The 23,503-nt window shown below is 36.6% G+C and overlaps 1 protein-coding gene and 1 long non-coding RNA gene across 2 annotated transcripts in view; one reads left to right on the forward strand and one right to left on the reverse strand.

Moving 5' to 3' along the window:
- Window positions 1-1,036, reverse strand: part of C6H1orf185 (chromosome 6 C1orf185 homolog) — a 46,863-nt gene extending 45,827 nt beyond the window's left edge. The window contains exon 1 of the mRNA XM_055587119.1: window positions 958-1,036. Within this exon, the coding sequence (XP_055443094.1) occupies window positions 958-1,036 (79 nt within the window). The remainder of the gene's footprint in view (window positions 1-957) is intronic.
- A 16,216-nt stretch (window positions 1,037-17,252) lies between these two features.
- Window positions 17,253-23,503, forward strand: part of LOC129655469 (uncharacterized) — an 80,004-nt gene continuing 73,753 nt past the window's right edge. The window contains exon 1 of the long non-coding RNA XR_008716012.1: window positions 17,253-17,359. This is a non-coding gene — a long non-coding RNA (uncharacterized LOC129655469). The remainder of the gene's footprint in view (window positions 17,360-23,503) is intronic.

A 23,503-nucleotide genomic window follows, 5' to 3' on the forward strand; every position in this document is an offset into this window, starting at 1 on the left:
CCTGATGTGAGTAACTGACCCACTGGAAAAGACCCCGATGCTGGGAAAGATTGAAGTCAGGAGGAGAAGGGGATGACAGAGGATGAAATGGTTGGAAGGCATCACCAAACTCAATGGACATGAGTTTGAGTAAGCTCCAGGAGTTGGTGATGGACAGGGAAGCCTGGTGTGCTGTAGTCCATGGGGTCGCAAAGTCTGACACAACTGAGTGACTGAACTGAACTTAAATATAAATGCTTGCGGCAACAAAGCTGACGACCAATTCCAGGAAAATGTATGGCCCTGAATGCTGTGTTAGAAAAAAAAGGTGAAAAATAATGAACTTAGTATTCAAATTACCAGTTGAAAAAGACCAGAAAAGTAAGCCTAAATAATGCAGAGGAAGGAAATAAAAAAGAACAGAAATTAGTGAAAAAAATTAAGATTTTAGGAAAAGACTAGTAAGATTAAGAAATGTCTAGTAACTAAATTTTTTAAAAGGTGGCACAAGTAAACAATTTCAAAAATGAAGAAAGAATATAATTACAGTTATAGCAGAGATTAAAATAAAATACTTTCAACAAATTTATGCTAGTATATTCTAAAACTTACACTAAATTATATATACCTATAAAGTGACTTACAAATAATGACTCAAGAAGTAATAGAAAACCTAAATGAACATGTATCCATTAAATTGAATCAGTAGTTACAAAATTTCCCCCAAAGAAAAGAGCAGGCCCCAATAACTTTATAATTTCTACTGTATACCCATGATACAAATATTTCTTATCTTATACAAGCTCTTCCAGAAAACACAAAGAGATTTCTGGCTGTTTGTCCAAGTGTATTTTCTTCTTCCCATGTAAAAACTAGATTACATGTCCCAGCTTCCCATACCATTAGGTGAAGCCATGTGACTGAGTTCTAATCAATGGAATTTGAATGAAAGTGATGTCATAAAAACCTCCCACATACCTTTCTCCATAATCTTTCTTCCTTTAAGCTTGGCTGGGATGGAGATGATCCCGAGGAGACTTTGGAAACCAAGTGTCATCATTGATCTAATTGACATTTACAGAACACTCAACCCAAATAAAATGAAACACAACATATCAGGATTTGTGGGATGCCAATAAAGCAATATGTAGGGGAAAACCAATACTAAAAAATGTATTATTAGGGGAAAATGTGAAACACTCTTAAAAACTAAAATAAGTAAATTAAGCCCAAAGAAAACAGAAAAAAAAATTTAAAAACCAAATGGAAACCAATGAATAGAAAACAGAAAAACAATAGAGAAAATCACTGAAACAAAAAGCTGGTTCTTTGACATCTATATAATTGATAAGCTAGCTAGACTGACTAATAAGAAAAAAGACACAAATTATCAGTATCAGAAACGAGAGGGGTGACATTACTACAGATTCTATAGCTATTAAAAGAATAATAAGGCAATATTATGAATAATTTTATACTAATAAATTTAACAACTTAGAAAATTCCTTAAAAGATATGTTTTCAAAGTTCACTCAGGAAGAAACAGATAACATAGATAGACACATATCTTTTCAAGAAACTGAAATTGTAGTTAAAATTCTTATAAAGAAGAACTCCATGTCCAGGTGCTTCACTGGTAAATTCTACCAAACACTTAAGGGGAAAAAATTATTACTAATTCTACAGAACTGCTTCAAAAATTTGAAGAGAATTCTTTTTGATTCATCCTATGAGGCTATACAAAAACTAGGAATAAAAGAGAGAAAGAGAAATAGAGGAAGTTACAAACTGAACATAGATGTAAAATGTACCTATAAACAAGGAAAATTCTAAACAATATTTTAGCAAATTAAATCCAACATTATATTAAAAAGGTGACCAAGTGGAGTCTATCCCAAGAAAATAGGGTTGGATTACATTTAAAAAATCAATGCAATTTACCATATTAACAAATTAGAAAAGAAAATCCATGTGATCAATAAGGATCTATGTCATTAGACATGAAAATTTTTGAGATTTATTCCTGATTTCTTTTTTTTTTTTTTAAAGATCTCAGAAACTAGGCAGAAGGGTGTCTCAATCCTCGTTATCAGGTTCCCCAGGCTGATAAAGGTCATTTATTTAAAAAATCAGACTTAATAGTGAAAGAATGAATGCTTTCCTCCTAAAATCAGTAAAGGGATGTCCACTCTTACAACTTCTATTGAACACTGCAATGAAGGTTCTAGCCAGTGCAAGTAGGCATGAAAAAGGAAAAAGTCATCTAGATTAAGAAGGGAAAAAATAAGTGTTATATTCTCATTGTTTTGGTCTGAATGTTTTTGTGCTGCTCAAATGCATATGTTGAAATCCTAATGCCTAATGTGATAGTTTTAAGTGGCGGGACCTCCAAGATCTGGTTGGGTCATGAGAGTGGAAGCCTTGTGAAGGGATTAGTGCTCTTTTTTTTTTTTTTTTTTTTATTTTTATTTTATTTTATTTTATTTTTTAAACTTTACATAAGATTAGTGCTCTTAAGAAAAAGATCCCACAGAGTTCCCTAGCCCCTTCCACCATTTGAGGACAAAGCAAGAAGCCAGAAGAGGGCTCTCACTAGACACAAAACTTGATCGTTTAAGCACCCTGATCTCAAATTTACAGCTTCTACAACCGAAATAAAATTCTGTTGTTTATACATCCAGATTGTGGTATTATGCTATAACAGCTTGAATTGACTAAGGCATACAGAGACCATTATCACATGCGTAGAAAATCCTGCACAATTTTATATAAACCAGTAAAACAATTAAGTGAGTTTAATAAGACTGCAGAATATAAGGACAATACTCAAAAATCAACTGTTTTCTGGAACTGTAAAACTCCTAGAAGAAAACAGAAAAAAATATTTCATGGCATCAGCCTTGGCAATTATTTCATGAATATGACACCAAAAGCATAGATAACAAAAGCAAAAATTGACAAATGGCACTATATCAAACTAAAAAGGTTCTGCACAGCAAAGAAAACAACAGAGTGAAAAGGCAACAGAGAATGGGAAAAATATTTGCAAACCATAAGAGGTTAATTTCCAAAATATAAAAGCTACAACTCAGTGGCAAAAGAACTAAGAACCCACCTTAAAATGGGCTAAAGTCTTGAATAGACATTTCTCCAAAGAAAACACATAAATGGCCAATAGGCATATGAAAAGATGCTCAATGTTTCTAACCATTAGGGATCTGCAAATCAAAACCACAATGAGATATAATCTCACACTTGTTAGAATGGTTTTCAACAACAACATAAAAGAGGACGCAGAGAAATTGGGAGTTCTTGTGCACTGTTGCTTGAAATGCAAAATGGTGCAGCTGCTATGGAAAACAGAATGCACATTCCTCAAAAAATTAAAATCAGAACTGCCATAGGATTCAACAATCTCATTTTTGGATATTTATCAAGAAGAAATGAAAATAAGATCTCAAAAAGGTTATGAGTACTCTAATGCTCAGTAATAGCTAAAATTGGATAAAACCTAAATGTCTATCAATATATGAATAGATAAAGAAAATGAAGCATATGCATATATATGTATACATATATACACACACACAATGGAATATTATTCAGCCTTTAAAATGAAGGAAATCCTGAAAAATATGACAACATGGATAAACCTGAAGGATATTAGCCTAAGTTAAATAAATTAATCATATTGGGACAAATACTGTGTGATTCGTCTTACATATATTCGGTATATAAAACAATCATACTCGTAGAATTAAAGAACAGAATGGCGGTTGCCAGGGGCTGGAGGAAGGAAGGCAATGTGAGTTGCTAATCAACGGGCATAAAATCTTAACTATGCAAGATAGATAAGTTCTAGAGATCTGCTGTAAAACATTGTGCTTATAGAAAATAGTACTGTATTACACACTTAAAAATTTAAGAGGAAAGATGTCATGTTAAGTGTTCTTACCACAATAAAATACAATTTTTTTAAAAAAGTAGAAAACCGTCTTTCTATATACTATTAAAAACTATTGGAAATTGAAATGTTCAAAAATTGACATTTGTAACAGTGTAAAAGTATGAAAAGTTGTGACCAACTCTGTTGTAACCCCGTGGACTGTAACCCGCCAGGCTCTTCTGTCCATGGGATAGCCCAGGCAAGAATATTGGAGTGGGTTTCTATTTCCTTCTTCAGGGGATCTTCCTGACCCAGGACTCCAATCTGCATCTCCTGCATTGGTAGGTGGGTCTTGACCACTGAGCCACCTGGGAAACCTAAAAATATGAAATATTTAGGCACAAATCTGATAAAAGATGTGAAAAACCTGTGCATAGGCAACTACAAAATATTGCTAAGAGGAATTAAGGATGATCTAAATAGAGACACATACCTTGCTCATGAGTTGAAAGACAGACTACTGTTTTGATATTGAGAAGCCCACACACTGCAACTAGAGTAACCCCCGCTTGCCACAATGAGAGAAAAGCCCATGCAGCAAAGCCTGTGCATCAGTGAAGACCCAGCACAGCCAAAAATAAATTAAAGAAAAAAAAAAAGATGGACAAATCAATCTTATTTTCTTTTCAAAAATTATTTATTACTTTTGGCTGCACTGGGTCTTTGCTGTGGCCCACGGGCTCTTTTTTGACGTGTGCAGGCTTTCTCTAGTTGTGATTAACCAGAGGTGACTCTCTAGTTGTGGTCTGCAGGCTTCTCATTACTGTGGCTTCTCTTGTTGTGAAGCATGTCTGTAGGGAGCACAAACTTCAGCAGTTGTGACCCATGTGCTCAGTGTTGCAGAGTACAGGGTCAGTAGTTGTGGCTCATGGGTTTAGTTGCCCCAGTATGTGGGATCTTAGTTCCCAGACCAGGGATCAAACCTGTGTCCTCTGCTTTGGCAGGTGGATTCTTAACCACTGGACCACCGTGAAAGTCCTAAAAATCAAATTTTAAAGCACATACTCTTCAAAAGACACTACTAATAGAATGAAAATTCAATCCGCAGACTGGAAGAAAATCTCAGCAAAGCATATACTAACTAAGATCTGGCATCCAAAACTGGGAGATTGGGATTCACAAATACATCACAGGACAGCTAAAATTAAAGACTGACCATACCAAAGTCTGGCAAGAATACGGAGAAATTAGAACTCTTGTACTCTGTTGATGGGAATGAACAATGGTACAATCACTTTGGAAAATAGCTTGACAGTTTCATGAAAAGTTAAACATATGCCTACCATGTGACTCAGCCATTCTATTTCTATATATTTACCCAAGAGAAAAAGAAATATACATCCATACAATTTTCATAGCAGCTTTATTTGTAATAGGCAAAACCTGTGTGTTGCCTAGAATTCTAATATCTTTCCAAGATTCCTGACCCCTGGTATACATGCACCTACCTTCACCCAGGTATTTTAAAAGGAATAATCTAGGTACTACTTTGAAAAGATTGTACAGATTTATTAAGACCCCAAATTAGCTGAATTTAAGATAGGAAGATGATCTGAGTGGGTCTGACTTAATCACTTGAGCCCTGGGTCTAGAGGTCAGACTGGTAAAGTCTTGAGCCCTTTAAATCTGGGTCTAGAGGTCAGCCTGGTAAAGTCAGGGATTTGAAGCATGAACGGGATTCATGTATAAAAAGTTCCCTGCTCCTGGTCAGAAGGTGGAGGTAGCCACGTGGCAAAGAATGAGGAAACCCTATAGCAGCTAAGAGCAGTCCCTAACTGAAGTCAGCAAGAAAAAGGGGGCCTTGGTTCTACAACTAAGAAGAAGCTAAATTTAGTCAACAACCAAAATGAGCTTGGATGTGGATTTTTTCCCCAGTGCCACCAGAAAGAAATGCAGCCTGGCTGACACCTTGATTTCAGCCTTATAATACGGTAAGCAGATCAATCTGGCCACGGTGTGCCTGGACTTCCACCCTACATAACTAAAAACTAATAAATGGGTGTTGTTATATGCAGCTTAGATTGTAGCAACTTGTTATGCAGCGATAGAAAACTACTACCAACCAGAAACAACTCAAGCGACCATCAACAGATTACAATATATTCATATAATGTAAACCTCTCATCAATAAAGAGAAATAAACTATTGATACATACAACATGACTACATTTTAAAATTCTGCTGAAAGCCAAAAAAAAAAAAAAAAAAGGCTGCATACTGTATGATCTCATTTTCATAAAACTCTAAAAAATGCAAACTAGTCTACAGTGACAGAAAGAAGATGAGTGATTGCTTGGAGACAGGGGACAGGGAAGGATGGGAAGAAGGTTTACATAGAAGACTTCCCTGGTGGTACAGTGGATAAAAATCCATCTGCCAATGCAGGGGACACAGGTTCAATTCCTGGTCCAGGAAGATTCCACATACTGCAAGGCACCTAAGCCTGTGCATCACAACTACTGAGCCCATGCTCTAGAGCCCACTTGCTGCAGCTACTGAGCCTGTGTTCCATGACTACTGAAGCCCGCATGCCCTGGAACCTGTACTCTGGCAGCAAAATACCTCAGTGAGAAACCTGCACACTACAATGAAGAGTAGCTCCCACTTGCCACAATTTTAAGTTTTACAGCCAGCTCATTCGGAAGGCTTTATCTGGACATGATATTTAAAATCAGATGGGCAGAAATTATAAGCAAGTCTTTGATGATTGTGGAGAGAGAAATGGCAACCCACTTCACTATTTTTGCCGGAGAACCCCATGGACAGAGGAGCCTGGCAGGCTACAGTCCATGAGGGCCACAAAACGGTGAGACATGACTTAGCCACTGAACAACTTTAATGACTGAGGCCAAACTATAACAATTCTTTCAGAAAAAAAGTCCAGGCCCAAATAATCTATTCCATGATCAATAACAAGAAAATAGTAGTAAACAAACAAAAAACACAAATAAAAACACACAAATCTGTCATCATTGCAGATACACCTGGGACTCATCTGGTTTTGAAGATGGGCAAATCCTAGAGAGAAAGGTACCAGACTTCAAAGCAGAAATTCTGAGCTAAATTCTGATTCAGCCTCATGGTACCAACCTCAGCAGTGGAGTAGGGGAGAAGGATGGAAAGATTATATTAGCTAATAAAATGAAAAACATATTTTCTGACTTACTTCACTTAGGATGATATTCTCTAGGTCCATCCATGGTACTGTAAATGGCAATATTCTTTTTTATGTTGATCAATACACATATATGTACTAACATATATACAGCACATATATATGTATTACCATATGTACTTATATCACTTCTTAAACCAATTATCTGTTGATGGGCACTTAGGTTGTTTCCATGTTTCGGCTATTTTATATAGTGCTGCTATGAACACTGGGATGCATGAATCTTTTTGAACTGGAGTTTTAATCTTTACAGGATATATGCCCAGGAGTGAGATCAATGGATCTTCTTTTAGTTTTTAAGTAAACTCCATACTATCTTCCATAGTGGTTGTACCAATTTACATTCCCATCAACAGTCATGATTCCCTTTTCTCCCTACCCTCTCCAGCTTTTATCATTTGCAGACTTTTTGATGATAGCCATTCTGACAGATGGAAGGTGATGCCTCATTGTGGTTTTGATTTTCATCTCTCTCTGGAGGGCTGCAGTCCATGGGGTCGCTGAGGGTCAGACACGACTGAGCGACTTCACTTTCACTTTTCACTTTCATGCATTGGAGGGAAATGGCAAACCACTCCGGTGTTCTTGCCTGGAGAATCCCAGGGACGGGGGAGCCTGGTAGGCTGCTGTCTATCGGGTTGCACAGAGTCAGACACGACTGAAGTGACTTAGCAGCAGCAGCAGAGTATCTTTTCATGTGCCTGTTGGCCACTGGTCTGTCTTCTTTGGAGAGATGTCTATTTAGGTCTTCTGCCTGTATTTTACTTGGATTATTAAGTTGAATGAGCTGTTTGCTATTTTGGGTATTAACCCCCTGTTTACCATATCATTTGCAAATATCTTTCCCATTCTGTAGGTTGTTTTTGATTTGTTGTTTCCTTTGCCAAATTGACAAATTTCTTTTCCAAAGATTGCTTCCTTTTCATTTTTATTAGGTCCCATTTGCTTTTTTTTTTTTTAATTTATTTTGCCTTGGGACACTGACATAAGAAAATATTGCTATGATTTATGTCAGAGAATGTATTACCTATGTTCTCTTCTAGTTTTATGATGTCATGTACTGTATTTAAGCCCTTAAGTCACTCTGACTTTATTTTTGTGTATAGTGTAAGGGAGTGTTTGAACTTAGTGCTGATTTACATGTGGTTGTCTAGCTTGCCCAATACCACTGAACAGACTTTCTTTTCACCATTGTATAGCCTTGCCTCCTTTGTCACAGACTGACTGTAAGTGCGTGACTTTATTTTTGGGCTCTCTATTCTGTTCCATTAAGCTAAATGTATGTTTTTGGGCCACTACCACACTGTTTTCACTCTGCAGCTTTGTAGTATTAAGTGTGAAAGGGTTATGCCTCCAGCTTAGTTCTTTTTCCTCAGGATTGCTTCAGCAATTCTGGGTCTTTTGTGGTTCCATATAAATTTTAGGAATATTTGTTCTGGTTCTGTGAAAAAATGTCATAGGTATTTTGATAGAGATCACATTAAATCTGTAGATAGCTTTGGGAAGTATGGTCATTTTAACAATACAATCATTGAGCATGGCTATCTTTCCATTTCTTTGAATAACCTTCAGTTTCCCTTATCATTGTTTGATAGTTTTTAGTATGTAGGTCTTTCACCACCTTGACAAAGTTTCTTCCTAGGTTTTTTTAATTTCAAATGGAATTGGTTCTTTGCTTTCTTTGTCTGGTATTTCATTGTCAGTGTAAAGATATGCCACAGTTTCTGTATATTATTATTGTAACCTGCTACCTTGATGAATTCATTTATTGGTTGTAAAGGTTCTTGTGGGGAGACTTCAGGGTTCTCTCTATAGAGTACCATGTCATCTGCAAACAGTGCCACTGCCACCTCTTACCTTCCAGTTTGGATACCTTTTCTTTCTTTTTCTTGTCTGATTTCTGTGCCTAGGACTTCTAATACTAGGTTGAATAGAAGTGGCAAGAGGGTAAGAGTAGGCATTTCTGTCTTGTTTCTGCCTTTAAAGGAAAGCTTTTCAGTTTTGAGTATTACGTTGGCTGTGCGGTTGGCATAAATGACTTTTATTATGTTGAGGTATATTCACTCTATACCTCTTCTGTAAGAGTTTTTGTCATGAACGAATGTTGAATTTTGTCAAATGCTTCTTCTTTTCCTATTGAGATGATCATGTGGGTTTTGTCTTTCCTTTTGTTAGTGTGGTGCATCATACTGATTAATGTGCGTATGTTGAACCATCCTTGAGACCCTGGAATGAATCCAACTCGATCATGGTGTATGATCCTTTTTGTGTGTTGTTGGATTTGGTTTGCTAACATTTTTGTTGAGAAATTTTGCATCTATATTCATCAAAAATACTAGATTGTAACTTTCTTTTTTGTAGTGTCTTTGTCTAGTTTTGGTACCAGGGTGATGGTGGCTTCATAGAGTGAATTTGGGAGTGTTCCCTCCTCTTGAACTTTTTGGAATAGTTTGAGAAGGTCAGGTATAAATCCTTTGTATGTTTGGTAGAATTCCCCAGTGAAGCCATCTAGTTCTGGACTTTGTTTTCAAGGAATTTTTTTTAATTACAGATTTTGTTTCCCAACTAGTGCTTCTTGACTCAATTTTGGCAGGGTTTATGTTTCCAGAAACTTGTCCATTTCTTATAGCCTATCCAATCTGTCGATACATAACTGTTCATAGTATTCTTTTATGTATTTCTTCGGTATTGGTTGCTAATTTTCCTCTTACATTTCTTATTTTGTTCATTTGGATATTCTTTCTTTTTTTGTTGGACAGCCTGGCTAAAGGTTCTTTTAGAATTCAATATCAAGAAACAGTCTTTTTAGACCAACTGATAATGCGTTCAACTGTCAAGACCTAAGAAGTATATACCCAGTTATCCTTTGCCCTGAATACAAGAAATTTTAGACTAAAATTCAAGCTTGATTATGGGAATTTTGCTAACTAAAATTTCTAAATTAGGACTTTTCTATTTCTCCTTTCAATTTTTAACTTTATATCTTAATCAGTTCTATTATATGACTTTCATGGACAACTACTTTAAATTTTCTGAAATTAAAAAAGTCATACATTTCTTAAATTCATTAGAACTTTGTTAGTGTTTCAAAAAGCATCCCATACTGTTGACTTTTGTGCCCCTGGGCACTTAAAAATTGATCCTTAAATTTTGCTTACAGCTTAGTACCCAATAGGGATAGAACTGTGAATGGCTCATATTACAATTTGAAGAATTCCCACACAATAAGAATGGAATTTATTAATTCCATAATTATTTGCTGAGCACCCACCATGTGTCAGACACATTCTGAAGCCAATGATACTGTGATAAAAAAGATGAGGGTCCTGGGACTCATATTTTACTAAGAGAGGACAAAGAATAAACACATAAGCAAATAAGACACTTTCAGAGAGTAATAAAGATCTTAAAGAAATCACCAAAGAATGAGTGGGAAATTGGAAAGGATATCTCAAGATAATGTGTATTTTGGTACTATCATCCATAAAAATATCTGAATTGTCAATTTAAAAGGGATACTACCTATATTTGTCATCAGTTCAATTACTGGGGGCACTTTTTTAAACAAACAATGCTAGGGAGTTTGTTTAAGGATTTAGAAGCAGAAAATGTTGAACATTATTAGAGCATCAAAATAACATAAGCAGTTATGTTATTTAAGTTCATTATACAAACAACAGAGAAGTCTGTTGACTTTTACTAAAGGTAGCCTTCTATTGGGCTTCCCTGGTGGCTCAGAAGGTCAAGAATCTGCCTGCAATGCAGGACACTTGGGTTTAATCCCTGGGTTGGAAAGAGCCTTCTATTTTTATTTCTTAAATTTTCTCTGCATTTTCTTAGGTCCTTTTCACTGTAACCTTTCTTCCAAAAGATAAGCAGATCATAAGTCAAAAGATAAACTGATGTCACTGGCTAGGATAAGCACTTTAATCTCCCTGACTTGAATTAGATAGATATGATATCATTGAACCCATTGTTTTCTCTTCTTCATGCAATTGCAGCATCCTCTGGTGGAGATTAATTTATTTGATAATGTTTGAGATAAGCTTTTACAGATTTTAAGAAATAGCTTTTATGGAATTTAGCACAGGAATAAAATATTTGGTGCTTCATTATCTTCATTAAGTTATCAACCTTGAAAAGTATTATGTTAGTGCTTATTGTCAAACTTAAACATACACCTGAGAGATATGCAATTATACAAGTACAAACAATAAGGACACTACTACAAATAAGTGCTTATACATTATTCTGGAAATGAATTTTGATGGGAAAACAACTTTCTCATGTGATTTAAATTCTCTAATTGTGTCTATCTTTTTATATACTTTTACTTCCATCACATGTACATTTATTATATATTCAGAAAAACCAAAAAGCACAACTGAAAAAGGTAAAATAAGTTATTTAATATAATTTTATCCAATGTGACAAAAAATGTATTTGTTTCTAACAAGTGATACAAACTTGATGAAATATAACAGCATAATTTATAAAACAAATAACAAAGATTCTTAGTTTTTATAGGATATTTTACAATCCAATCTCATAAATAGGTAATGCTAATCTATAAAAGAACATATAAGCAAAACTTGGAGATTAGTGCTTTTTCATTTCTGAATTCTACTTCCTTCTAGTTATAGGTGTCATTGCTTTCCAAGGAGAACCGGTAATAAGGGGAAGGGTCTCAAGAGAACAAAGTCACCACAGTGGGATTAGTTGGAAACCCACCCAAAAGCCCTAAGATTCCAGTACCAGCGATAGTGATAGAATGCCAGGAGAGTGAAGTACATGTGGCTGACACATCATATATGCTTATTATAACAAATAACTGAAGAGAAGATGAACTTAAGTCAGAAATTAATGGATGCATAAGCTAAGAGTAAGTATAAAGGAAGAGGGACTCAAATGCTTACAAATTAAGAACATAACTCCAAATTCTAATCAGAGGAGCAATCACAGCTGCTGTCTGGGCACAGACAGCAAAACCACAGTATAAGACAAGTTCTGAGCCAGACTAGAGAGTCACAGGGGCATTCTTTTTTTATTTTTTAATTGAAGTATTGTTGACATACAATATTATAATAGTTTCAGGTGTGTGATACAGTGATTCAACATTTATACAGTATGAAATTATCACCATAATAAATCTAGTAACCATCTGTCATCATACAAAGTTACTGCAGCATTATTGACTATATTCCCTATGCTGTATATTACATCTCTATGACTCATTTATTTTATAACTACAAGTTTGTACCTGCCAATCCCCTTCACCTATTTCACCCAACCACCTCCCCCCAATCCCTTCTGGAGACCTCCAAATGTTCCCTGTATTTATAACTCTGTTTCTGTCTTATTTCAGCTTGTTCATTTACTTTCTTTTCCAGATTCCACATATAAGTGAGATCATATGGTATTTATCATCTAGAGCCAGACATTCCTGGAATGCGAAATCAAGTGGGCCTTAGGAAACATCACTACGAACAAAGCTAGTGGAGGTGATGGAATTCCAGTTGAGCTATTTCAAATCCTAAAAGATGACGCTGTGAAAGTGCTACACTCAATATACCAGCAAATTTGGAAAACTCAGCAGTGGCCACAGGACTGGAAAAGGTCAGTTTTCATTCCAATCCCAAAGAAAGGCAATGCCAAAGAATGCTCAAACTCCACACAATTGCACTCATTTCACACACTAGCAAAGTAATGCTTAAAATTCTCCAACTCAGGCTTCAACAGTACGTGAACCGAGAACTTTTAGATGTTCAAGCTGGTTTTAGAAAAGGCAGAGGAACCAGAGATCAAATTGCCAACATCCGTTGGATCACTAAAAAAGCAAGAGAGTTCCAGGAAAACATCTCCTTCTGTTTTATTGACTATGCCAAAGCCTTTGATTGTGTGGGTCACAACAAACTGTGGAAATTCTGAAAGAGAGGCGCATACCAGACCACCTTACCTGCTTCCTGAGAAATCTGCATGCAGGTCAAGAAGCAACAGTTAGAACTGGCCATGGAACAAAGAATGGTTCCAAGTTGGGAAAGGAGTACATCAAGACTTATATCATCACCCTGCTTATTTAACTTCCATGCAGAGTACATCATGAGAAACGCTGGGCTGGATGAAGCACAGGCTGGAATCAAAATTGCTGGGAGAAATGTCAATAACCTCAGATATGCAGATGACACAACTCTTATAGCAGAAAGCAAAGAAGAACTAAAGAGCCTTTTGATGGAAGTGAAAGAGGAGAGTGAAAAAGTTGGCTTAAAACTCAATATTCAGAATAGATGGGGAAACAATGGAACCATGACAGATTTTATTTTCTTGGTCTCCTAAACCACTGCATATGGTGACTGCAGCCATGAAATTAAAAGATGCTTGCTCCTTGGAAGAAAAAGCTATGACCAACCTAGACAGCATATTAAAAAGCAGAGATATTACTTTTGCCAACATAGGTCTATCTAGTCAAAGCTATGGTTTTTCCAGTAGTCATGTATGGATGTGAGAGTTGGACTATAAAGAAAGCTGAGAGCTGAAGAATTGATGCTTTCGAACTGTGGTGTTGGAGAAGACTATTGAGAGACCCTTGGACTGCAAGATCAAACCAGTCAATCCTAAAGGAAATCAGTCCTGAATATTCACTGGAAGGACTGATGCTGAAGTTGAAACTCCAACATTTTGGCCACCTGATGCGAGGAACTGACTCATTTGAAAAGACCCTGATGCTGGGAAAGATTGAAGAAGGGAGGAGAAGGGGCGACAGAGGATGAGATGGCTGGATGGCATCACCAACTCAATGGACATGAGTTTGAGTAAACTCCAGGAGTTGGTGATAGACAGGGAGGCCTGGAGTGCTGCAGTCCATGGGGTTGCAAAGAGTCAGACATGACTGAGTGACTGATCTGAACTGATATGGTATTTGTCTTTCTATATGACCTATACACTTAGCATAATACCCTCTACATCGATCCATGTTATTGCATTTCATTTATTTCAAAGATTTCATTCTTTATGGTTGAATAATACAAACCCACACCTCTTGAGTTGCTTGCACTGGCAGGTGGATTCTTAACCACTAGCACCGCTTGGGGCTTTCCAGGTGGTACAGTGGTAGGTTTGATCCCTGGGTCAGGAAGATCTCATGGAGTAGAAAATAGCAACCCACTCCAGTATTCTTGCCTGGAAAATGCCTTGGACAGAGAAGCCTGGCAGGCTACAGTCCATGAGGTCGCAGAGAGTCAGACACAACTGAACAGCATGCATAGCATGTATATATACAAACATATGTATATACAGATATACCACATCTTATCCATGCATTTAATAATGGGCGCTTAGGCTGCTTCCATATTTAGCTATTATAAATAATGCTGAAATGAATTACAGGGGTACATATATCTTTTCAAATTAGCTATTCATTTTCTTAACCAGAGCATTCTTATGGTACTTTTGAGATGATTAGTAATGCTAAGCATCTTTTCATTTACCTGTTGGCCATCCATGTGTCTTCTTTGGAAAAATGTCTGTTCAGATTCTCTGCCTATTTTTAACTTGGGGTTTTTTTTTAAAGGTTGAGTTGTATGAGTTCTTTGTATATTTTGGATTATTACCTCCCTTAACAGATACATTATTTGCAAATATAATCTTCCATTCAATAGGTGGACTTTTCATTTTGTTGATAGTTTCCTTTGCTGTATCTATACACACACACACACACACACACACACACACATATATATATACATATCTACATGTATGTGTGTATATATGTGTGTGAAAGCTTTTTAGTTCAATATAGTCTCACTTGTTTATTTTTGTTTTCGTTTCTCTTTTGAGGGGATATATTAAAAAAAATTACTAAGACTGATGTCAAAAAGCTTTCTGCCAGAACTTCCCTGGTGGCTCAGTGGATAAGAATCCACCTGCCAATAAAAGGGACACAGGTTTGATCCCTGGTCCAGGAAGATTCCACATGCCATGGAGCAACTAAGCCTGTAAGCCACAACTACTGAGCTTGTGTGCCACAACTACTGAAGCCTGCACACCTAGAGCCTGTGCTCCACAACAAGAGAAGCCACCACAATGAGAAGACTTCACACTACAGTGAAGAGTAGCCCCCTACTCTTTGCAACTAGAGAAAGCCCATGCAAAAGCAATGAAGACCCAGTGCAGCCAAAAAAATTTTTTTATAAGAAAGAGCTTACTGCCTATATTTTCTTCTAGAGGTTTCATGGTTTCAGATCTTCAACTTCCTCTAAGATCAGGAAGAAGAGAAGGATTTCCATTCTCACCCCATTCAACATAGTATTGGCAGTCATAGCCATGTCAATTAGACAGAAAAAGAAATAAAAGAAATCCAAACTGAAAAGGAAGAAGTAAAACTGTCATTGTTTGCAGATGACATAACTGTATACTTACTGATAGAAAATTCTAAAGAGGGCACCAGAAAACTACTAGAACTCATCAATGAATTTGGTACAAATGCAGGATACAAAACTGACATATATAGAAATCTGTTGCATTTTATATACTAATATTGAATTATTAGAAACAGAAAATAAAGAAACAAGCCCATTTATAACTGCATCAAAAAGACAGTCAGATTTAACTAAAGAGGTAAAAGACCTGTTCTCAGAAAACTGTAAGATGCTGAGGAAAGACACTGAAGACAACACAAATAGAGGGAAAGATGTACCTTATTCATTCATTGGAAGAATTAATACCAACACTGTGATCTAGGCTTACCAATAGTTACTGTGAGAATTTCATCATCTGTGCTGCACTTCTTTTACTCAAGGTTCTGGAAGGAACAGACTTATAAAAGTTCAATTTTGATGAATTACAAGAAGACAAAGTGGTTGTCTGAGGAAGCTTTACAAATAGCTGAGGAAAGAAGAGAAGCAAAAGAGAAGGGAGAAAGAAAGATATACCCAACTGAATGCAGAGTTCCAGAGAATATCCAGGACAGATAAGAAGGCCTTCTTAAATGAACAATGCAAAGAACAGGAAAACAATAGAATGGGAAAGACTAGAGATCTCTTTAAAAAAATGTAGCTATCAAAGGACCATTTCATGCAAGGATAGGAACAATAAAGGATAGAAACAGGAAGGACCTAACAGAAGCAAAAGAGGTTAAGAACAGGTGGCAAAAATACATAGAAGAACTATACAAAAAAAGGTCTTAATGACCTAAGTAAACATGATGTTGTGGTCACTCACTTGGAACCAAACATCCTGGAGTGTGAAGTCAAGTGGGCTTTAGGAAGCATTACTATGAATAAAGCTAGTGGAGGTGACAGAATTCTAGCTGAGCTATTTAAAATCCTAAAAGAGGATTCGGTTAAAGTGCTGTACTCAATATGTCAGCAAATTTGGAAAACTCATCAGTGGCCACAGGATGGAAAAGGTCAGTTTTCATTCCAATCTCAAAGAAGGGCAATGCTGAAGAATGTTTAAACTACTGTATAATTACACTCATTTCACATGCTAGCAAGGTAATGCTCAAAATCCTTCAAGCTAGGCTTGATGTATTCCCGTCCTAATTTTGAACCAGTCTTTTGTTCCATGTGCCACTCTAACTGTTGCCTTTTTACCTGCATACACGTTACTCAGGAGACAGGTAAGATGGTCTGGTGTTCCCAACTCTTTAAGAATTTTCCACAAAATTATCCACACAGTCAAAGGCTTTTGTGTAGTCAATGAAACAGAAGTAGATGTTTTTCTGGAACTCCCTTGCTTTCTCCATTGTACAATGAATGATGACAATTTGATTTCTGGTTCCTCTGCCTCTTCAAAACCCTGCTTATACATCTGGAATTTCTTGGTTCACATAGTGCTAAAGCCTAGCTTGAAGGATTTTGAGTGCTAAAGAATTGGTGCTTTCAAATTGTGGTTCTGGAGGAGACTGAGAGTACCCTGAACTGCAAGGAGATCAAACCATTCAATCCTAAGAGAAATCAAACCTGAATATTCATTGGAAGGATTAATGCTGAATCTGAAGCTCCAATACTTTGCCCACCTGATATGAAGAGTTGACTCATTGGAAAAGGCCCTGATGTTAGGAAAAACTGAAGACAAAAGAAGGGTGTGGCAGAGGATGAGATGATTGATAGATAGCATCACCGACTCAAATGGACATGAGTTTGAGCAAACTTTGGGAGGTGATGGAGACAGAGGATCCTGGTGTGTTAAAATTCATGGAACTGCAAAGAACTGTACATGACTCACTGACTGAACAACAACAAATTCCATCTCATTAAAAAGTATGTAAAATTAATTATTAATTTTCTTACCTTGACTTTCAAGCATAAGTTTTTTTAGTCTTCAAGTTTTAAATCCATCAGAAAAAAAACGATATTTTACATCTGTGAAAAATCTCCCTGTGTTTCCCACTGAAGCTGCAATTCTATAGTTAAAAAAAGAATATATTTATGAGAAGACTACAATTTTCTAGCCCTAAGTAATATATTCAATACATTAAAGACTAATATATTCAATCTTATAGAAGGCTCTCATGAATTCTCTCATAAATGTACTAATTACTTTTTTTGAAAATATTTTTCTATTGTGGACAGTGGTAGGCATTCACCTTTATTTTTTTTTTAATTCTTTTATTTTACATCTGGCCTTGCCATGTGGCATGGCATGTGGGATACTAGTTTCCCAATCAAGCTTTGGAAATGTGAAGTCTTAACCACTGAACTGCCAGGGAAGTCCCTGATTTAAAATATATTTGCATTATTTGTAAGTGATCTAGTAAAAAATGCAATGTTGACTTTAGGTCACATACAGATTTACATGTTCCTTCTTTTCAAGAATATTTTTTTTTACCGTAGATACCTGTCTATTTTGTGATTCATTCCTGCTACTTATCAATTTAAATATATAAAACTTTTGGTTCTTTTGTTACATTTTCCATTTGGCCTGTCTCCAGAGAAACCTGTAGCAGGTCAAGGAAAAACAGAAATGACATGGAACAACAAACCGGTTCAAAATTGGGAAAGGAGCACATCAAGGCTGTATACTGTCACTCTGCTTATTTAACTTATATGCAGAGTATATCATGTGAAATGTGGGCTGGATGAATTATAAGCTGGAATCAAGATTGCCAAGAGAAATAACAACAACCTCAAATATGCAGATGATACTACCCTAATGGCAGAAAGTGAAGAGGAGCTAAGGAGCCTCTTGATGAAGGTGAAAGAGGAGAGTGAAAAAGCTGGCTTCAAACTCCACTTTCAAAAACTAAGATCATGGCATCCAGATGTGGAAAAATGGAAACAGTGGAAGATTTTATTTTCTTGAGCTCCAAAATCACTGCAGACAGTGACTGCAGCCATGAAATTAAAAGACCCTTCCTCCTTGGAAGAAAAGCTATGACAAACCTAGACAGCATATTAAAAAGCAGAGACATCACTTTGCTGACAAAGGTTCATATAGTCAAAGCTATGGTTTTTCCCGTAGTCATGTATGGTTGTGGGAGTTGGGCCATAAAGAAGGCTGAGCACCAAAGAATTGATGCTTTCGAATTATGATGCTGGAGAAGACTCTTGAGAGTCCCTTGGTCAGAAAGAAGATCAAACCAGTCAATCCTAAAAGAAATCAACCCTGAATATTCATTGGAAGGACTGATGCTGAGGCTCCAACACTTTGGCTACCTCTTTGTGAAGAGCCTGCTCATTGGAAGAGACTCTGATGCTGGGATAGAATGAGGGGGACAGAGGATGAGATGGTTGGATAGCATCACTGACTCAATGGACACGAGTTTGAGCAAACTGTGGGAGACAGTGAAGGATGGAATCCAGGCATGCTTCAGTCCAAGGGGTTGCAAAGAGTTGGACACCACTTAGTAACTGAACAACCATTTGGCTTTAGAAATGTATTATTTTGTTGATCTGGGTAAATTCACTCAAAAGGTTCTGAATATTCCATTCTATGACTGTATTTAAATCTCAAAATCTTTGCCAATTTAAATGAACATAGGAATTTTTTCTTGAACAAATTAATAAGCTGCTTCTCTACTGCATTTTAAAATAAACTAAGTAACTGTTGGAAACTGTTTCTCACTTGATTACAAAGGTTTCTTGAATTACCTTGAGTATGCTTGTTCTATTACAATCAAACCTACATTTTCTGCAACTTGGTGACTCTTTTGAACTTAGGTTGATTTTCATTTAACAGAGGTTCATAAGGATGAAGAATCTTTACTTTCCCTTTGCAATAAATTTGAGAATTTATTGAGACTGAGAATATTGTCAAGTGTTTCAACAATTTATTAGACTATTTTAACCATAATCTTCCATGACATGCTTTAAATAAAACACTGTGGGGTTCTTTCCTTTATTTTTCCTGTTTAACACATAAAACAATTTTTAAATGCAGTGATTTAAATGAGTCATATGGTTTCTATGTTCTGAAATTCTGATGAATTATCTTTGAGTTAAGAACTTTTAGCAATGCTGTAAAATCAGTTTTTGGAAATTTGGAAAACTCAGCAGTGGCCACAGGACTGGAAAAGGTCAGTTTTCATTCCAATCCCAAAGAAAGGCAATGCCAAAGAATGCTCCAACTACCGCACAATTGCACTCATCTCACACACTAGTAAAGTAATGCTTAAAGTTCTCCAAGCCAGGCTTCAGCAATACGTGAACCGTGAAATTCCAGATATTCAACCTGGTTTTAAAAAAGGCAGAGGAACCAGAGATCAAATTGCCAACATCTGATGGATCATCAAAAAGCAAGAGAGTTCCAGAAAAACATCTATTTCTGCTTTATTGACTATGCCAAAGCCTTTACCTGTGTGGATCACAATAAACTGTGGAAAATTCTGAAAGAGATGTGAATACCAGACCACCTGACCTGCCTCTTGAGAAACTGATATGCGGGTCAGGAAGCAACAGTTAGAACTGGACACAGAACAACAGACTGGTTCCAAATAGGAAAAGGGGCACATCAAGGCTGTATATTGTCACCTTGCTTATTTAACTTATATGCAGAGGACATCATGAGAAACGTTGGGCTGGAGGAAGCACAAGCTGGAATCAAGATTGCCAGGAGAAATATCAATAACCTCAGATATGCAGGTGACACCACCCTTATGGCAGAAAGTAAAGAAGAACTAAAGAGGCTCTTGATGAAAGTGAAAGAGGAGAGTGAAAAAGTTGGCTTAAAACTCAACATTCAGAAAATGAAGATCATGGCATCCGGTCCCATCACTTCATGGCAAATAGATGGGGAAACAGTGGCTGACTTTATTTTTCTGGGCTCCAAAATCACTGCAGATGGTGATTGCAGCCATGAAATTAAAAGATGCTTACTCCTTGGAAGGAAAGTTATGACCAACCTAGATAGCATATTCAAAAGCAGAGACATTACTTTGCCAACAAAGGTCCGTCTAGTCAAGGCTATGGTTTTTCCAGTGGTCATGTATGGATGTGAGAGTTGGACTGCGAAGAAAGCTGAGCACCAAAGAATTGCTGGTTTTGAACTGTGGTGTTGGAGAAGACTCTTGAGAGTCCCTTGGACTGCACGGAGATCCAACCAGTCCATCCTAAAGGAGATCAGTCCTGGGTGTTCATTGGAAGGACTGATGCTGAAGCTGAAACTCCAATACTTTGGCCACCTGATACGAAGAGCTGACTCATTTGAAAAGGCCCTGATGCTGGGAAAGATTGAAGGCAGAAGGAGAAGAGGAAAACAGAGGATGAGATGGTTGGATGGCATCACCGACACGATGGACATGGGTTTGGGTGGACTCCAGGAGCTGGTGACAAACAGGGAGCTCTGGTGTGCTGCGGTTCTTGGGGTCGCAAAGAGTCGGACACGACTGAGTGACTGAACTGAATGCAACTGAAAATCATAGTATCTTTTTTGCTTTTAGTTTGAAATGATTGTTTTCATTGCTCTTAAGAGAGTAGGTTAAATTTAATACTGAGGTGCTTTTTTATTCTCACAAGACTTTCTTAATGTATTTACCAACCATGTGTCAGAGTATATTGTTAATATTTATTAAAGTTAATTGAATTGGTTTTTTTTCAACTACATTCTTTCTTAGGTAAGTTTAAGATTCTTTCATAATATGTGATCTGATTCATATCATATGTATTTCTTCAAACTCCTACAATTCCAAACAATATAATTTTTGCTGTTAAAGCTGAATTGAGTTTCATTTTTCATTTTTATCTTTTATAAATAGATATCTTAATTTCACTGATATTCTTTTTGCTTACCATATTAAATGAGTGTTAAAATAATTTCAAATGAAACTTTTTGTTGCCAATTCTTGCCTTTGTTTCATATTTTCTGTTGAAATTTTGCCTTTCTAACAACCATAAATAATTTTTATTCCCAGCCCTTTAATAAATTAAATTCTTTGAAGTGTGGTCTACTCTGAATTTGAAGATGGTAGCTGTCCAGTGTAAGTGGTTTAGTTCAGCACTGATATTGACACCCTTTTAATTGACTTGAAAAGCTTAGTAAAATACAACCATAATTAAGCAGATATTTTAAATCACTTTGGTATTCAATATTAAATCATTTATTATTATGATTACAATTACTTTGAAAAATTCTCAGAAGTACTAAAAAATATCATTAGAAAGAATATGCTGAAGAATGTAGTAAGAAAACTAATCATAAAATGAAGTTGCCTTTGATACTGTCAAAATGACTATATTACCCAAGGCAATCTACAGATTCAGTGAAATCCCTATGAAATTACCAATGGCATTTTTTGCAGATCTACAACAAAAAAACCTAAAATGTGTATGGAAACACAGACGACTCTGAAGAGCCAAAGCAATCTTGAGAAACGAAAGCAGAGCTGGAGAAATCAGGAGTTCTGGTTTCAAACTATATTGTAAAGCTACAGTAATCAAAAGCTATTGTTTTGATTACTGGCACAAATAAAGACTTATAGATCGATGCAGGATAGAAATTTCAGAAATAAACGCAAGTACTTATGGCCAATTAATGTACAACAAAGGAAGCAAGAACATACAATGGAGAAAAGACAGCCTCTTCAATAAGTGGTGCTTGGAAAACTGGACATGTACTAGAAAGAAATTAGAACATTCTCTAACACCATACATAAAAATAAACTTAAAATATATTGAAGACCTAAATGTAAGACTGAATACTATAAACCCTTAGAGGAAAACACAAGCAGAGCACTCTCTGACATAAATTGTAGCAATCTCTTTTTGGATTCACCTTGCAGAGTAATAAAAATAAACAAAGAGGACCTAATCAATCTTAAAACCTTTTGCACAAAAAGAAAACCATAAACAAAACAAAAAGATAACCAGAATGGGAGAAAATATTTGCAAATGATAAGGATTAATCTCAAAAATAAATAAACAGCCCATACAGCTTAACATAAAAAATAAAACAATTAAAAAATGGGCAGAAGATCTAAATAAACATTTCTCCAGAGAAGATATCAGTTCAGTTCAGTTCAGTTCAGTTCAGTCACTCAGTCGTGTCCGACTCTTTGAGATCCCATGAATCACAGCACGCCAGGCCTCCCTATCCATCACCAACTCCCGGCGTTCACTCAGACTCACATCCATCGAGTCAGTGATGCCATCCAGCCATCTCATCCTCTGTCGTCCCCATCTCTTCCTGCCCCCAATCCATCCCAGCATCAGAGTCTTTTCCAATGAGTCAACTCTTCGCATGAGGTGGCCAAAGTACTGGAGTTTCAGCTTTAGCATCAGTCCTTCCAAAGAAATCCCAGGGCTGATCTCCTTCAGAATGGACTGGTTGGATCTCCTTGCAGTCCAAGGGACTCTCAAGAGTCTTCTCCAACACCACAGTTCAAAAGCTTCAATTCTTTGGAGCTCAGCTTTCTTCACAGTCCAACTCTCACATCCATACATGACCACTGGAAAAACCATAGCCTTGACTAGACGAACCTTTGTTGGCAAAGTAATGTCTCTGCTTTTGAATATGCTATCTAGGTTGGTCATAACTTTCCTTCCAAGGACTAAGCATCTTTTAATTTCATGGCTGCAGTCACCATCTGCAGTGATTTTGGAGCCCAAAAAGATAAAGTCTGACACTGTTTCCACTGTTTCCCCATCTATTTCCCATGAAGTGATGGCACCAGATGCCATGATCTTCATTTTCTGAATGTTGAGCTTTAAGCCAACTTTTTCACTCTCCATTTTCACTTTCATCAAGAGGCTTTTTAGTTCCTCTTCACTTTCTGCCATGAGGGTGGTGTCATCTGCACATCTGAGGTTATTGATATTTCTCCCAGCAATCTTGATTCCAGCTTGTGCTTCTTCCAGCCCAGAATTTCTCATGATGTACTCTGCATATAAGTTAAATAAGCAGGATGGCAATATATAGCCTTGATGTACTCCTTTTCCTATTTGGAACCAGTCTGTTGTTCTGTGTCCAGT

The sequence above is a fragment of the Bubalus kerabau genome, chromosome 6 (assembly GCF_029407905.1).
Source record: "Bubalus kerabau isolate K-KA32 ecotype Philippines breed swamp buffalo chromosome 6, PCC_UOA_SB_1v2, whole genome shotgun sequence".
Classification (NCBI taxonomy): Eukaryota; Metazoa; Chordata; class Mammalia; order Artiodactyla; family Bovidae; genus Bubalus; species Bubalus kerabau.